This window comes from Acanthopagrus latus, chromosome 23 (genome assembly GCF_904848185.1).
Source record: "Acanthopagrus latus isolate v.2019 chromosome 23, fAcaLat1.1, whole genome shotgun sequence".
Lineage (NCBI taxonomy): Eukaryota > Metazoa > Chordata > Actinopteri > Spariformes > Sparidae > Acanthopagrus > Acanthopagrus latus.
In genome coordinates, this window is record NC_051061.1 from 20,770,038 (window position 1) to 20,788,288 (window position 18,251).

General features: G+C 39.0%; 1 protein-coding gene across 1 annotated transcript; it reads left to right on the forward strand.

Annotated features, from left to right (window-relative positions):
- The first annotated feature begins 7,225 nt into the window (after positions 1–7,225).
- LOC119013861 (myosin heavy chain, fast skeletal muscle-like) lies at positions 7,226–18,175 on the forward strand. Its single transcript, XM_037088748.1, has 40 exons — positions 7,226–7,246; positions 7,353–7,573; positions 7,717–7,860; positions 7,952–8,108; positions 8,192–8,219; positions 8,304–8,418; positions 8,506–8,598; positions 8,682–8,745; positions 8,846–8,944; positions 9,027–9,130; positions 9,226–9,364; positions 9,467–9,585; positions 9,687–9,836; positions 9,920–10,090; positions 10,184–10,490; positions 10,628–10,701; positions 10,797–10,884; positions 10,971–11,088; positions 11,182–11,305; positions 11,393–11,529; positions 11,626–11,881; positions 12,045–12,287; positions 12,377–12,553; positions 12,661–12,806; positions 12,899–12,989; positions 13,089–13,478; positions 13,642–13,768; positions 14,083–14,201; positions 14,455–14,651; positions 14,738–14,921; positions 15,028–15,193; positions 15,297–15,421; positions 15,573–15,881; positions 15,963–16,166; positions 16,253–16,378; positions 16,493–16,663; positions 16,801–16,905; positions 17,537–17,632; positions 17,724–17,855; positions 18,060–18,175. Exons 2-40 carry the CDS (start codon positions 7,370–7,372, stop codon positions 18,078–18,080), a joined length of 5,820 nt encoding a protein of 1,939 aa, XP_036944643.1. The 5' UTR covers positions 7,226–7,246; positions 7,353–7,369; the 3' UTR covers positions 18,081–18,175.
- The last annotated feature ends 76 nt before the right edge of the window (positions 18,176–18,251 follow it).

Sequence of the window (18,251 nt, forward strand, 5' to 3'; positions counted from 1 at the left end):
CTGCACACAAGCCACTTTAACAACTTGAAAGTTGAAAGTAACACATGCCATGTCAGTTGCTACACATAAAACAGAATCTCTAATGCAAAGACGTCAAGCTTTTCTGACTCAATTATACAACCTGGGAGACACAAAATATCTTCTTGGAGGTACTACTGGAGACTCTAGAAGTTTCTCATGTGGATTAATTCTGACAAATGACCCCAGTCTTGCAGATGCATTTCCACTTATTCAGCTATATGGCCTTACCCTCTTGAAAAACATGTACCATCATCAGATAATTTACACATGCCATTTTAAAAATCTGACATTGTTTCACATTAGGAAACAGAAAATGATTCAAGTTAATTGAAACAGACTTTTAAATTGGCAAAAGATGATGGAGCTTAGATCTGAAAATCTGAAATATGTACTTCATCTTTAAGATATTCCAACTACTTTTTACCTTTTTTAAATTAATTATTAAAAATAATACCACAAGTGCTTTGACACCTATGATCATACTGAAATTATATTTTCAGGAGCATACATAACAGTGATCCAGCACTACTGTAGAGAGCTGTTCACATCTCACAAAAGTTTAGACACGATAGAATTTTTAAAAAAAGTTCACTTCTCACATAAAAGTATTATGGTGAAGTTTAGGTTTAGTGTGAATATTGTCAGGGTAAAAATTTGAACAGGCTTTGAACAGTGACTGCCACAATGATTGTGCAACAACTTATTTTCAATCTACTGGTCTCACTGCATTTCCTGCTATAATACCAAGGGATTACACAGACTATCCAGTGTACTTATGTGTGTTTGTGGAGTATCTATGTTTGAGTGTGTCCGCTACCCCAACCTTAAGTAGGAAGAGCAGGTTGGTTATAAAAATGGTGCAAGGTTTCATTGTAATAACACAATCTTATAGTCCAATTTTATTTGTTATTCTTAGATCTTCTGGAGAAATCCTGCGTAATCTCCTTGACAGCATGGTACCCGAATGACATAACTTAAAAGAACAAACTGCATGATCACAATCTTGGCAAGACCGAGGACTTTGAAAAGCCAAAGGCCTGAAAGGGCAAGCTGAGGCTTACCCTGGGTCACTGTGCTGGCACAGTGGACTACAATATTATCAGCTGGCTGGACAGGTTCGGGCTGCACCTTGTCCACCAGAACCAAGGTCTGTATAGTATATTACGCAATAGTAGTCATCACATTTTATGAGGCTGATCCAAGAGAAACAGACACACAGTATACCCGCCACTAAAAACTTGTTGCACCTCTTGTAACATTACCAACCGCACAACAAGCTGCCAATAGCTTATAACGAGAGCGCAATCTCAATCATGTTGCCCTCTATCTTTAACCATTAACATGACTCATTAGTTATAGCTGTAATCATGATGTCACCATTAACCGTCTTCCAACTAAGTCATTATTAAGTATAACCTCAAACCCTTCACAGGAGGAGCAGGCCAATACTCACATGTCTAGGCTCAGGAAGGCTCAGCATGAGCTGGAGGAGGTTCAGGACTGCGCTGACATTGCTGAGTCGAAGATCAACAAGCTGAGATCCAAGAGCCATAACGCGAAAAGGTATTCATTCTGTTGGATGACATTGATAAGATTGGAATTGTACACGTGCAAATACAACTGATGACTTAAGGTTATACTCAGATAACACGCTAATAGTGATATGTCTTACTATTGCCATTTGCAAATCTTATAAGATCTGGCTTTCAGCAAATACCATTTTGCTAGATTGACATTACTCAAACATCTTGCAAAAGGAATTTGTTTAGAGCAATGTTTGATGCTGCAAGGAGCTGTAATGATAACATGAAAGATGTAGGAAGATGGGGGGAGGCTTTTTCCTGAGGACCCTGACCATCTCCATCCCTGATGTTTGCAACCAAAACAGGTGGGAATGTTGTTTTTCTCAACCTTGGTGTTTTGCTTTTTTGGGGGTTTTTTTTTTTTTTTGGTTTGTTTGTTTTTTTGTTTTTTGGTGCCTAAATATAAGCAAAGCATAAACATAGCCGTGTGACAGGAGAGAAATACAAAATTCAACCTTAACAAAGTAAGAGTTGCAACATAAATAAACTTCTATTTTTCACGTATCTATGGTTTAGCAGAAACGTACTACGCTAACATTCATTCTAGACCGGTTTGCTAGTCTGCGAGACAAAAGGGCTAGTTTAGCTTAATTAGCTTGATAAAAGTTAACGTTAGGTCAGATATCGCCATCATTTTGTCATTTATAGCTGATAATAAGAGTAAAGCGTGGTAAGCCAAATAACTTGGTAGTGTACAGAAGGCAGTAAATCGATTTTTCACCCACACTTACCTCTCACAATTTCACAGTCCTTCAGTTTGATGCTCTTTTTCCACAAAACATGTCTCGTGACGACAGTTACCTACACATGCTAGCACATAGCCGTGCTAGCACATCTTACCTCATTTAGCTAGCTAGAACAGTCAGTCAGCTTCAGCAGTAAGTTAATAAAGTACATTTGAATCAAAGCGAACTTTGTCTTGGACTAATTTGAGACTGCTGGTCAAAGAAAGTCACTCTGTTTGAATCTTATTACAGGAATCCACCAAAATAATTCCACTAGATAGCCAAGCCCAATGATTCAACCATAGCTTCAGGTGAGTGTGCCACATACTACACACATGTGATTTTTCTGGGCCTACTCTGTTATTTGATATACAATATTACTAGATTAGTATATGAGCTACTGTCAAGATATATTAAGGGTTGTTATAATAATAATAATAATAATAATAATGATGATGATGATGATGATGATGATGATGATGATTGTTATTATTGTTATTATTTATGGACTGAAGCAGTTTATAAAGTCATATCACACAAATCACTTTTCCAAGAATGTAAAACTGAAACCACTGACAAGCTGTTGCCTGAGATTATGGCAGGACTTAACAGTGAGTCGATGACATTTGTGACAGTGAGACACTCACTGTTATGGAATGACAATTGGCTTGCTATAAGCTCAAAACCACTGCAAGAATTCAAGCACTCCCCTGCAGCTCCTTTGCTGGCTAGAGTGCCTGGTGCTTTGAGTGTTCTAAGAGGTCACAGTGAGTATAAATTAATAGGAATCCTAATAGCACTCTAAATTTATGACCAGCCCTTCTTGTTGCCAACAGGGCCCATTCATACTCATAGTGCTGACTGGCTTAATCAAAAGAAACCAAGTTCTTGATTAAGGTCACATCAGCCAGCAGCAGTAACTCAAGAGTTGCATTATGAATTTAAAAAAATAAAATAAATTGTTCTTTATTTCATTACAGTCTGAGAACCTGATTAAGAAAACATCTGGTGGATAACCTTTTACATTTAGCATTGCAGAATAGTGAGTTTTAAAATAGGCAGTGCTCAGATAGTATCAGAGGGATTTTCCAAGGGCTCTTACCATTAAAAAATTATGTGATTAAAGTAAGAGAAAAACTACAGGATCTACATGGTGCATTCTTCGAAGAGTAGGAAGATTGCTTTCCTATTAATTTACCAATTTATTCAGCACAGCTATGGTAGCCCCTGTAATACAAAACTGCCATTTGAAGAACATGAATAAAGCTATCTATATACTGTATACAAGGTTAAAGGAAGGATTTATTAACAGCATTAAAGGTGCTTTTGTCTTTGTGGAAATTAAACCCTCACAGTCTATATAGGAAAAACAGGTGTTGTTGGAGCTCTGGGTAAACGCTATTTATGATAACAAGGCACATGAACTGGTTGTCTATTTTTGTCCTGAGATATTTTTAGGTGTGGCCAACAAGGCATTTGATGTTTCCTTTGTTTAAAATGACAAGGACAGTATCAAATGACCTTTCAACACAGCTGCCTGTATGTATTTAGTGAATGACTGATTGATGACTCATTTAGCATGAAACAATGAAAAGCTCGAACATAGTAAATAGCTACTGTTGAATGTTGTCTCATGTCTCACATGTAGGAACGTTGCTTCAATTTATTGTCCTAACCACTGTGCTATAATATGTCAGACAACAATGAAGATTATTTGAATGCAAACTATTCTTTGGTTACAACATGCTAATTACCATTAGATTATCAGTGGTCTTCTGCAATATATTTTGCTGAAACACAAACACAAACTTTATTTGGCTAGCCCCTAGTTAGGCTCACATTCTCCAACATTCTCTCCATGTTATCTCTCCACAAATGTGCATTTCATGTTAGACTGCTGAGCTAGGTTGTCAATCTCACAAATCCTGAAGCCTCAACCTCAAAAATTAAGCACACTGGATATCCTTCCCTGTTCTGTCTGTGACCTTCTTTCTGAAAGCAAACACGAGAAAGTAAATCAAACAAAGACAATTAGAGAGAGCTCAACCCGCACCAACGGTGTGTCTCTCAGTATTACTACCCAGTCACAGAGGAGTCTAACACCCTTTTAAACCTGCTAAGGCTCCTCCTCACCAGACATATTTGGCATGTTATATTTCAGTTCAAGGGCTCATTGCCAAGGCCCATCTATAAGCATCTAGACTCAAGGGCGTACAAAGGAGAGGTTGGTAGGGACAGTCTGTCCTCACTGATGTCCATCTTCTCTCCGCCTTCTGAAAAATGCTTGGTCCTTCACTTATAGCCTTTTTAAGGAACTGACTCATACTAAAGTTTACAGTTAACTCTTGCCATAAGATCACAGAACATGAAATTTGTTGCAGCATTTACTTAATACAGGTAATAAACAACAGATTAAATTTTGGCAGCTAGTCTTTGGGGTATGAACCATTACAAACACTGACCCTGTAATGCATTATGTTGACCAATGGCTATAAATCTTGTTATAAGTTGTCATGCATACTTATATAAACATGTCTTGTGAATTTTCTTATAATTCATTATAGATGGGATCCTCATAGAAAGTATTTACCTTAGGCTCAAATTTAAACTCTAGCAAAATGTAATATAGAACTATGATGCTGCATAGTTACAACAGTAATAATTATATGTCAAACTTGGGATGTCTCTGTTGAAGGGTTTAGATACGACTCAAATCAGCTTGTGCATTCTGTCCCCAGAGGTGAGACAGTACAAAAAATGGGTGTTGTGTGCACGCAATTCTCTGTATTCAAGGTGACACAGCATATAACCATACATACATGTAACAAATGTTCAGACTCAGAAAAGTGCTACTAGATGATTGTAATGGAAGTACAGGCTTATCTGAGAATACCAATATTGTACAGGATCATAACAGGAAAATACCTTGTATATTTAAGCACACCATGGCTTCGGTTGAACAAGCTGTCTAAAAAAAACAGCTGAGGACCTCTAACCTCACTTGAATAGCCTGTTTGACACATGCTGTTCAAGCTCACTGAAAAAAACAGAAGACCTTTGAACCCACTTGGATAGTTTGTGTGCAACACATGTTTGCACAATAGCCCACCTACCTTTTGAGGTCATGTGGGTGACATTCCTCAAGGTCATCTCCTTTTTTAGAGGAAGTAGGTTAGGTAACAAAGAAAAAGAATAACAACGTTACTCAGCCATCCAGATTTAAAAATACATAAGTTATTCAGAAAAATTCACATAAGAAATGTATTTTCCCTGTCTTATGAATTCAAGTCAAACTAACTGTGGATACACTTTTGATTCAAGGTTCTATTACAGTTCTGGAATTTCTAACATCTTGTTTATTGGCACAGGACTTATTTTGGGTCTTATCCCAGCCTAGATGGCAACTGTTCGTCCACTCCATTCCAAGGCGATATGTAATCCCTCCTCAGCTTTTATGGAATGGCGCTCAGCCTCAATTTTATTTCAGACATCTGAGATGTCTGGTTGTCCTGCAACTGTATACCAGTGACATTTATATGCTTCTCCAAAACCCCGGCCTGTGCCTGCCTTTACATGCTGCAGTAAGACTTTTGTTACAAACACTCAAGATCATTAAGGAAATTACATTTTGTTATTGAAAGATGTAGATGCAGTATAGTTTTTCTAGTGGACAAACACTGTAACAAATATCCTACAAATGAATGAGAGATTGTTGATGACACACACTTGTATTGTAAAATTATGAAATAGTCGATAACAATTGCGATATATAGTTTTGAAATGTACTTTTTAAGTTATTTCAAAGTGCATAGAAACACTGCAAACATTTTTGTGGGACCTATTATCCCCATTTATATGTGTTGTCTGTGTTATACAACTCCGTTAAAATGGATAATACAGAAGCACATGGGGACCAAGAAGGATTAATAATTTGATTATATATTTCAGAATGGAGAAACGTATGAGCCATAAGTCCTCTAAGACAAAGACATATTTTTATATCTTAAAATCTAAATTTAATGGTACCTTATTTTACAGAATAGTTGACCTTGTTTTATTAGACTACCAAATTTGTGACGTGTGAAGGTCCTGCAACTGTACACCAGTGACATTTGTATGCTTGTGCAAAACTAAAAAGAACGATCCCCCACTAATCATCAGAGTTATATGAAACCATATCTCCATATTTTGCATAAATCAATAAACTAGAGTCATGACAGTAACCATGAAAGATTGAATTTCTTTACAGTTTTAAAATTTGTCACTCTCAACCTCTGCAATATTCACATATATTTGAGTTAGTGTAATTGTCATTTTTCAGTATTAAAGATGAATCTCTATCTATACAGTATTCTATTGATAATCAAATTAAACAAAATGCCAACAACAACAAACCTGCTCTATATTGTAGACATATGTATTAATAGATAGTGTAATGCAATAGCTAGTAAGTTCTATGTTAGAAAATCTAATATATGGTAACAATTATATGCATCTTATTGTCTAAAATACACTGTTACTATTTTAGATAATTTTGCTCACACAATGGTTTTTGACCATCCAGTGTGAGCCACAGGGGGATGAAAAATAGTTACTGCAACAAATGTGGGTACAAGGTAGTATCAATCATTGTGAATGTCAGTGTCAGAGGATTAAGGGCATGACAACATGACAAGAATGCATGACCAAATTGAGCAGGGCACACCTACTGAGGAGACAGTCCTCCCTCTATAAAAGAGTCTGCTTAGGGACTCTCAATAACTGGTAGGCCTCCAACTCAGGTAGGTATATCAGCTTCAATTGATAAGTACTGTGTATGTACTGTGTTTAGATTATTTGTGCTAATACTTGACCATTTTTTAATAGGACCAAAGGAACAGACCTGACTGCTTACATCTTCTGTTGGGACCAAAGGAGGTAAATTATGGTTAATTTCAGGCGACATCCACAATTTCAATACACACCTCACCACTAAAAGAAATACTAAAAAAATGTCATTTGTTTGACCTCTCCTTATTTTCAGTCTTTTAAAGTGCAATCATGAGCACTGATGCTGAGATGGAGGCTTATGGCCCTGCGGCCATATACCTCCGAAAACCCGAGAAGGAGAGGATTGAGGCTCAGAATACTCCCTTTGATGCCAAAACAGCCGTCTTTGCGACTGATACCGAAGACATGTATGTCAAGGGTAAACTCATCAAAAGGGAGGGTGGCAAAGCCACTGTTGAGACAGTGACAGGAAAGGTAAGTTTAATGATGCCATTGCTTTTTACCTCACGGAATCTCTTAACAAAATAGAATTAGAATGATTTAATTAACCTATTATATGAAAGTACTTTGGTAGGTATTTAATTAAAAACATTCATTCATTGTATTTTCACATTCAGACTGTCACTTTGAAAGAGGATGAGGTCCTTCCCATGAACCCTCCAAAGTACGACAAAATAGAGGACATGGCCATGATGACCCACCTCAATGAGCCTGCTGTGCTGTATAACCTCAAAGAGCGTTTTGCATCATGGATGATCTACGTAAGTTTCAAACTTAGTTTATAGAATGCTTATAGTGTATTTTGAAGCCTGTGCATCTAATGTAAAAATGTTTCTTTCTCTCTTGTGACAGACTTACTCCGGCTTGTTCTGTGTTGTTGTGAACCCCTACAAGTGGCTTCCTGTGTACGATGCTCAGGTCGTTGGGGCATACAGAGGCAAGAAGAGGATTGAAGCTCCACCCCATATTTTCTCCATCTCTGATAATGCCTATCAGTTCATGCTCACTGGTAAGATCCAAGTTACCATAGAACCTGAGTGAATTGGACAAAGAAGAATCAGTTTAACTTTAGTATGTTTGCTTAAATTTCAGATCGTGAGAACCAGTCTGTCCTTATCACGTGAGTATGAGACAGCTTGTCTAGACAATTCTCAAAGAACTGAACGGCTATCATGTAAATAAAGGATATCCTTTAAATCCACAGTGGTGAATCTGGTGCTGGAAAGACTGTCAACACCAAGCGTGTCATCCAGTACTTTGCAACAATTGCAGTGGCTGGCCCTGGCAAGAAAGCAGAGCAGTCATCTGGCAAGATACAAGTACAATTAGCTTTCTGTTAAAAAGAAAAGTGTCACAGTTGAATGGTTTTGCTGATTTCAAACAACCTCATAATGTCTCTATTATAGGGTTCGCTGGAAGATCAAATCATTGCAGCTAACCCTCTGCTGGAGGCCTACGGTAATGCCAAGACTGTGAGGAATGACAACTCTTCTCGTTTTGTAAGTATTCACTTCATACATTCACATAACTTTCTGCATATTGTTGCTTAAGGTCAAACTGACATTATCTGGTGAATGTTTAGGGTAAATTCATCAGAATCCACTTTGGCACTTCTGGCAAGTTGTCCTCAGCTGATATTGAAACATGTAAGTTATACTTGTTTCCCCATTGTTGCTGCCAACATAAGTTGTGTACAGATATAGTGTCTTGCCATGTTTGATGCATATTCCTCATCAATTCTCACAGATCTGCTGGAGAAGTCCCGTGTCACCTTCCAGTTGTCTGCTGAGAGGAGCTACCATATCTTCTATCAGCTGATGACTGGCCACAAGCCTGAGCTCCTGGGTATGTTATAACAAAATAAATAAAACATAAGAGAAAAATAAGTGCAGGTCTCCACTCATGCATTTCCGCTACTTTCTTTTAGAGGCCCTTCTGATCACCACCAACCCCTATGACTATCACATGATCAGTCAGGGTGAAATTACTGTGAAAAGCATCAATGATGTGGAGGAATTTATTGCAACAGATGTAAGTTGATAATAATGTGTAGAATTACGGTAGATTTAGGTAGGTACATTAAAAAATGATAGATCTCTAAAATGTTATGTGTGCATAAATTGCAGACTGCTATTGACATCCTGGGCTTCACTGCTGAGGAGAAGATTGCCATCTACAAGCTGACTGGAGCTGTGATGCATCATGGTAACATGAAATTCAAACAGAAGCAGCGTGAGGAGCAGGGTGAACCAGATGGCACTGAGGGTAATTTCTAAAAAAAGAAAATTTTATCATGCAAGTTTACTTGTGTTTAAAATACTACACAGTTAGTATGTATTTGTGACTTTTTGTTTTTCTCTCCATCAGAGGCTGATAAAATCGCCTACCTCATGGGCCTGAACTCAGCTGATATGCTGAAAGCTCTGTGCTACCCAAGAGTCAAGGTCGGCAATGAGATGGTGACCAAAGGTCAGACCGTCCCACAGGTAATACAAACAAAATCTGATGTTTGGAAAAATTAGGGAAATATTTTTCTGTTTTCATATGAACACAGGAAATGTCCCACTCTATAATCCGTTTTTTCTAGGTCAACAATGCTGTCAGCGCTCTGTGCAAGTCTGTCTATGAGAAAATGTTCTTGTGGATGGTCATCCGTATCAATGAGATGCTGGACACAAAGCAGCCAAGGCAGTTCTTCATTGGAGTGTTGGATATCGCTGGATTTGAGATCTTTGATGTAAGTAATTTGGTAAACACTTAAGTCCAGTCACATGTCATCCGTGTTTTTCCACTGGACTGATTATATCTCAAAAACTGCAGTTCAACAGCTTGGAGCAACTCTGCATCAACTTCACCAATGAGAAACTGCAACAGTTCTTCAACCACCACATGTTTGTCCTGGAGCAAGAGGAGTACAAGAAGGAGGGTATTGACTGGGAGTTCATTGACTTTGGTATGGACTTGGCTGCCTGCATTGAGCTTATTGAGAAGGTAAAACAAGTCTATCTGATAGAACCGAAATCCTGTTTTCCGAGGGCATGCTTAATTGTTGATTAACTGTAATATGATTTCATTTCTTCTCAGCCAATGGGCATCTTCTCCATCCTTGAAGAGGAGTGCATGTTCCCCAAGGCTACGGACACATCTTTCAAGAACAAGCTCCATGATCAGCATCTTGGCAAAACCAAGGCCTTTGAGAAGCCAAAACCTGCAAAGGGCAAGGCTGAAGCTCACTTCTCCCTGGTTCACTATGCTGGTACAGTGGACTACAATATCAATGGCTGGCTGGACAAGAACAAGGACCCCCTGAACGATTCAGTTGTTCAGCTTTACCAGAAATCTGCAAACAAACTGCTGGCCATGTTGTATGCATCTCATGCTGCAGCTGATGGTAATATGCTAATACTGTAATGTCTGTGTGGCATTCCAGTTACTTATTTAATTAAAGAATGTGGTTTATTTTAGAATATAAGCCTGAGCAGTAGATAGAGAATTAATTATTTGCTGGCACCTTGTTTTGCAAAATAGAGGGTGCTGGTGGTGCCAAGAAGGGTGGCAAGAAGAAGGGTGGTTCCTTCCAGACTGTGTCTGCTCTTTTCAGAGTATGTATATGTTCCTATGTTTGAATAATTAAGAATCTCATCTTAGAATGTTGTGACATAATATTTATAATATAATATGTTATGCTCATCCACAGGAGAACTTGGGCAAGCTGATGACCAACTTGAGGAGTACTCACCCTCACTTTGTCCGCTGTCTGATTCCCAATGAATCAAAGACCCCAGGTTTAGTGTTCTTGTGCTGTTTTTCGTCTTTTTTCCCCCTCAAATGTAGGCACTATGAATCATCATCTTATTACACTAATGTGCAGGTCTTATGGAAAACCACTTGGTCATCCACCAACTGAGGTGTAATGGTGTGCTGGAGGGCATCAGAATCTGCAGAAAGGGCTTCCCAAGCAGAATCCTCTACGGTGACTTCAAGCAGAGGTGATTTTTTTCATTAGAATGAATGCAAATTGTTATGTGAAAAAATCTTAAATGCTATATAGACATAAAAAACAATACTGTCCTCTCTTGTAGATACAAAGTATTGAATGCCAGTGTCATCCCTGAGGGACAGTTCATTGACAACAAGAAGGCTTCAGAGAAGCTGCTTGGCTCCATTGATGTGGACCACACTCAGTACAAGTTTGGACACACAAAGGTTCATCCTTATCATCCAGATTCTTATATGTTTGTACTGTTGTATGCATGTGTTCTGTCTACTAATTTCCCTAACTTGACAACATAGGTGTTCTTCAAAGCTGGTCTGCTGGGTACCCTGGAGGAGATGAGAGATGAGAAACTGGCTGAGCTGGTGACCATGACTCAGGCTCTCTGCAGAGGATATCTCATGAGGAAGGAGTTTGTTAAGATGATGGAAAGGAGGTAGAATTCTCATACAGTATCATTGATTGCTTTTTAATTAACATGGGAAATCAAACAAAAACAATAGTTTTACATTATTTGATGTTCTGTTTTTAGAGATGCAATCTTCACCATCCAGTACAACATCCGTTCATTCATGAATGTTAAGAACTGGCCATGGATGCATCTGTACTTCAAGATCAAGCCTCTCCTGAAGAGTGCTGAGACTGAGAAGGAGCTGCAGCAGATGAAGGAGAACTATGGCAAAATGCAAACAGACTTGACTGCTGCCCTGGCAAAGAAGAAGGAACTGGAGGAGAAGATGGTTTCCCTGCTGCAGGAGAAGAATGACCTGCAACTCCAAGTGGCTGCAGTGAGTAAAATGAAACAGCAAATTTTATATTTTATTCACTGAAAAAAAAAACTATATCATAAGTCAGATCTTCTTCAGTCAAATGTATTGCTATATCAAAGGAATGCACCAAAAATCATCATGTTTCTATAAAAATCATATCATATGTATATTCAAACTAAAGGAGGGTGAGAACCTCTCTGATGCTGAGGAAAGATGTGAAGGGCTCATTAAGAGCAAGATCCAACTCGAGGCCAAACTCAAGGAGACAACCGAGAGACTGGAGGATGAAGAGGAAATCAATGCTGAGCTGACTGCTAAGAAGAGGAAGCTGGAGGATGAATGCTCTGAGCTGAAGAAAGACATTGATGACTTGGAGCTCACTTTGGCTAAAGTGGAGAAGGAGAAACATGCCACAGAAAACAAGGTTTGGATTATTTCAGACCCACATTAATTTAAACACTGACCATATGAATATAATGCGATGGGAATAATGTACCTCTCACATCATTTTAGGTGAAAAACCTGACAGAGGAGATGGCATCTCAAGATGAGACTATTGCCAAGTTAACCAAGGAGAAGAAAGCCCTCCAAGAGGCCCACCAGCAAACACTTGATGATCTCCAGGCAGAGGAAGACAAAGTCAACACTCTGACCAAAGCCAAGACAAAGCTGGAACAGCAAGTGGACGATGTAAGAAAACATTAATTTTGAAGTTATTAGCAGTAGTATAAAGCAGTCTTAGCAGTTCTTCATATTTATATTCCATTGTGCTGATATAAACTCTTTTATTTAAAAAGCTTGAGGGATCACTGGAGCAAGAGAAGAAGCTCCGCATGGACCTCGAGAGAGCCAAGAGGAAGCTTGAAGGAGATCTGAAACTAGCCCAGGAATCCATAATGGATCTGGAGAATGACAAACAGCAATCTGATGAGAAGCTCAAGAAGTATGTGAAAAAATAAGTTATTAATGATTACCTGCTTTCATATACACGGTCAGAAACTGAGCTGAGCATATCATTTTGTTTTACACATTAAGGAAAGACTTTGAAGTCAGCCAGCTCCTCAGCAAGATTGAGGACGAACAGTCACTTGGTTCTCAGCTTCAGAAGAAGATCAAAGAGCTCCAGGTAATGTGTTTTACATGAGTATTACATTCAGGCAATTAAAAACAGCATGCTAAAGTTAATACTTTACTTATTACTTTTTATTGATATCATCAAATCTAGGCTCGTATTGAGGAGCTGGAGGAAGAGATTGAGGCTGAGAGGGCTGCTCGGGCTAAGGTTGAGAAGCAGAGGGCTGACCTCTCCAGGGAGCTTGAGGAGATCAGTGAGAGGCTCGAGGAGGCTGGTGGAGCAACAGCTGCTCAGATTGAGATGAACAAGAAGCGTGAAGCTGAGTTCCAGAAGCTGCGTCGTGATCTTGAAGAGTCAACCCTGCAGCATGAAGCAACCGCATCAGCTCTCCGCAAGAAGCAGGCAGACAGTGTTGCAGAGCTGGGAGAGCAGATCGACAACCTCCAGCGTGTCAAGCAGAAGCTGGAGAAGGAGAAGAGCGAGTACAAGATGGAGATTGATGACCTCTCCAGCAACATGGAGGCTGTTGCTAAAGCGAAGGTAGATACTGGTTTATGGTTGTTTTTTTAGAGAAAACAAAATTGTTTTTCAAGATTTCAGCAAAAATCCAAATAATCAAAGTGGAGAATGAATAACAATATATCTGATGAGTAAGTTCCATGTTCACTGCATTTTAGTCATGTTAATTACTTGCCAATTACAGGCCAATCTGGAGAAAATGTGCCGAACTCTTGAAGATCAGTTAAGTGAAATCAAGTCTAAAAATGATGAGAATGTTCGCCAGCTAAATGACCTGAGTGCACAGCGGGCAAGACTGCAAACAGAGAATGGTGCGTATCTAAATATGAGAAACATTTGATATTAAATTGCTTTGTGCCTTTTTAAGTTCAGTTTTTGTTTTGTTGGATACAGGGTGATTTGTATAAACATTGTAATTATTCCAATAATTGATGTTTAAATGGTGTAATAACATAATGATTGAGGCCATGTGTTACATGTCCTGCTTAAAGGAAAAAGACAGTGTCATATGTAAAGTACCTTTAATGTAAAGTACTTCATTACTTCAGTACTTTCAGCAACATTTCAGGTATGACAGAAGCCCTCCAAATCCTATTCTAACTCTTACTCATTCATATTCATTCAGGTGAATCTGCTCGCCAGCTTGAGGAGAAGGATGCTCTTATTTCCCAGCTGACCAGGGGTAAACAGGCCTACACACAGCAGATTGAGGAGCTCAAGAGGCACATTGAGGAGGAAGTGAAGGTATGAAATCTTATATTCATAATATCCACAAACAACAAGTTTTTTTTAACAAAACCTGGATGAGAGATGTCTCTCTACATGTAAACCAATGATACAAATTTCCCAAAAAGATGTTTCTTCATTAGGATAACAGATTTTTCATTATCCCCACAAGGACAGTGTATACTTGTTTTAAGAGAAGATTTTGTTTGTTTACTATAGTGTGTTAACATTAATAATTAAGACTTTCATGGTTCTTGTGATGAAATTATAGGCCAAGAATGCCCTGGCCCATGCAGTTCAGTCAGCCCGCCATGACTGTGATCTGCTCAGAGAGCAGTTTGAGGAGGAGCAGGAGGCCAAAGCTGAGCTACAGAGAGGAATGTCCAAGGCCAACAGTGAGGTGGCTCAATGGAGAACCAAATATGAGACTGATGCTATCCAGCGCACTGAGGAGCTGGAGGAGGCCAAGTATATAATCCTTTCTACTTTTTCAAAGATAAATCCATTTTTGCTATCTTTGTTCACTTAAGCAAAAATAATTCCTTTCACTACAGGAAAAAGCTTGCCCAGCGCTTGCAGGATGCTGAGGAATCCATTGAGGCTGTGAACTCCAAGTGCGCCTCCTTGGAGAAGACCAAGCAGAGGCTGCAGGGTGAGGTGGAGGACCTCATGATTGACGTTGAGAGAGCCAATGCTCTGGCTGCCAACCTTGACAAGAAGCAGAGGAACTTTGATAAGGTAAATTGGTTAAACTTGTAATCAACACCAGTTTTGTAGCAAGAAACAAGTACCTTAATTAATAAATAGTCATTAAATTAATATATTTTGACTTATACAATTCTAGGTCCTTGCAGAATGGAAACAGAAGTATGAGGAGGGCCAGGCAGAGCTGGAGGGAGCTCAGAAGGAGGCTCGTTCTCTCAGCACTGAACTGTTCAAGATGAAGAACTCTTATGAGGAGGCTCTGGATCAGTTGGAGACCATGAAGAGAGAGAACAAGAACCTACAGCGTATGTTGACTGATGTGTACATTAAAGGCAAATTGCAATTTTATAACCAGCTGTGAACAGCCAGAGAATGTTTGTCTCACTTACTTACTTATTTACTCTGCAGAGGAGATCTCAGACCTGACTGAACAAATCGGCGAGACTGGTAAAAGCATCCATGAGCTGGAAAAGGCTAAGAAGGCTGTAGAGAGTGAGAAGTCTGAAATTCAGACTGCCCTGGAGGAAGCCGAGGTGAAATCTTTTGTATCTCACTCATTTGTTAATCCAACAGTTCATTCAGTGCTATATGCCATTCGTTCTTTCTAATTTCAAATATGTTTTTGCAGTAATCAGAGAATAGTCACTTTGGTTCTTAACCATACTTTGCTGACTTTTCTTACAGGGCACACTGGAGCATGAGGAGTCAAAGATTCTCCGTGTTCAGCTTGAGCTCAACCAAATCAAAGGTGAGGTTGACAGGAAGCTGGCAGAGAAGGATGAGGAGATGGAGCAGATCAAGAGGAACAGCCAGAGGGTGATGGACTCCATGCAGAGCACTCTTGATTCTGAGGTCAGGAGCAGGAATGATGCCCTGAGAGTCAAGAAGAAGATGGAGGGAGACCTGAATGAGATGGAGATTCAGCTGAGCCATGCCAACAGGCAGGCTGCTGAGGCTCAGAAACAACTGAGGAATGTCCAGGGACAACTCAAGGTAACATAGGTTTGATTTTTGATTAATTGGTGAAGGATGAAATTTAAGTCAGGTTTCACTCATTAATTTTCATGTTGTCAGGATGCCCAACTGCACCTTGATGATGCTCTCAGAGGACAGGAAGACATGAAGGAGCAGGTTGCCATGGTGGAGCGCAGAAATGGCCTGATGATGGCTGAGATCGAGGAGCTGAGATCCGCTCTGGAGCAGACAGAGAGAGGACGCAAAGTGGCTGAGCAGGAGCTGGTTGATGCTAGTGAGCGTGTTGGCCTGCTTCACTCTCAGGTGTGTTTTCATTAATCATATGAAACTATCATGTAGTACTTACATTATAAATATCATATCAATCATGACTTTGTTTAAACATTCAGAACACCAGTCTTCTGAACACCAAGAAGAAGCTGGAGTCTGACCTCGTCCAGGTTCAAGGTGAAGTGGATGATTGTGTCCAAGAAGCAAGAAATGCTGAAGAGAAAGCCAAGAAGGCTATTACAGATGTGAGTTTACATCTCTAAATCACCTATGTTATGGTTTTTGATCTACTTCCATATACGGACTATGTTAAGTCTGTTATAGATCATGAATTAATTAGACACCATTCATCATTTCAGGCTGCCATGATGGCTGAGGAGCTGAAGAAGGAGCAGGACACCAGTGCTCACCTGGAGAGGATGAAGAAGAACCTGGAGGTCACAGTCAAGGACCTCCAGCACCGTCTGGATGAGGCTGAGAACCTCGCCATGAAGGGCGGCAAGAAGCAGCTCCAGAAACTGGAGGCCAGGGTATGAACTGTATATGAATGCTTATAAATTGGTTTAAGAATTTTAAAAATCACACTTGCATTAAATGAACTTTGCCTTTTTAATCCACATTCAGATCTATGTAAAAAAAAATTTGATTATTTATCATTCCATTAAAGGTACGTGAGCTGGAGTCTGAAGTTGAAGCTGAGCAGAGACGTGGAGCTGACGCTGTTAAAGGTGTACGCAAATATGAGAGGAGAGTGAAGGAGCTGACATACCAGGTAAATTTAATTTCACTAAATACCACCACAGTTTGTCTCTGGTTCCGTTGGTGGACAGCAATTTAATACATTTACTTTTACATTTACATAGTACTTTACTGAAATCCAGTGTTGAGGTATTTGCATTTTATGCTGCTTTGTCCGTCTGGTCCACTACATTTCAGAGGCAAATATAGCACTTTTAACTCACGACACTTAACTGGGTAAATTACCCCATCCCAATAGTTGCAATCAACACCACCAAAGTGTGTGCAGCGCATTTAAGATTTTACAAACAAATCATATGGTTCCTTTATGAAGAGTTATTCATTACTATAGATTTTAATTTTAAATTAAACAGGATAATAAGTAGTTTTTGTTCCACATTGACAAGCTACAATATTAAATTGCTGCTTATACTTAAATGCATACCAAATCTTTAATATATAACATTAAAAAAGTCCACTTGGCTCAATTACTACTTTTACTTTTTATTTCTTGTAAAGCCCTTCATTTTACTGATGATATGAATGTACTGGTACTTGAGTAATATTTTGAATGCAGGACTCTTACTATTGAGTATTTTTACACAGTTATTACTTTAAAGTATCTGAATACTTATCTTATAAGTGATCATTCTTTATCTGTACAGACTGAGGAGGACAAGAAGAATGTAAACAGACTCCAGGATTTGGTGGACAAGCTGCAGCTTAAAGTGAAGGCTTACAAGAGACAGGCTGAGGAGGCTGTAAGTCTATGTGCATTGGATGTAACCGTTCTTGCAGTTTAATGATATAACCATTAAAAATTAAATTGATATAACCCCAATCCCTTCACAGGAGGAGCAGGCCAACACCCACATGTCCAGGCTCAGGAAAGTTCAGCATGAGCTGGAGGAAGCTCAGGAGCGCGCTGACATCGCTGAGTCCCAGGTCAACAAGCTGAGAGTCAAGAGCCGTGATGCTGGAAAGGTAACTTTTGAATTCCCTTATGTATCGTAACAATTAGAAGTTGTAGTGTGGTATTCCACAAGAGGCTTAATTTGCATTTTGTCATGATAAAAAATACTTTTTTCATCAATACATGCTGAATGTTATTGTATTTCTACTGTGATAAACTCCTACAAAAACAGCCTACAAATTACTACAAATACTAATTATTTATTTTTCTTTCAGGGAAGTGACTCTGCTGAATGAAATACAAGATCTAGCTGAGGCATTTTAATATGGTTTATACAATATGAACCCCTGTGATTTTTCTCGTGTAAATCTTCAATAAATGTTAAACTCATCTCAAGCGTCCTGTTTTCTTACTCCTTGGTTGACATTTTCTTAGATAACTAAATTCATTGAAACTGCATTAGAACA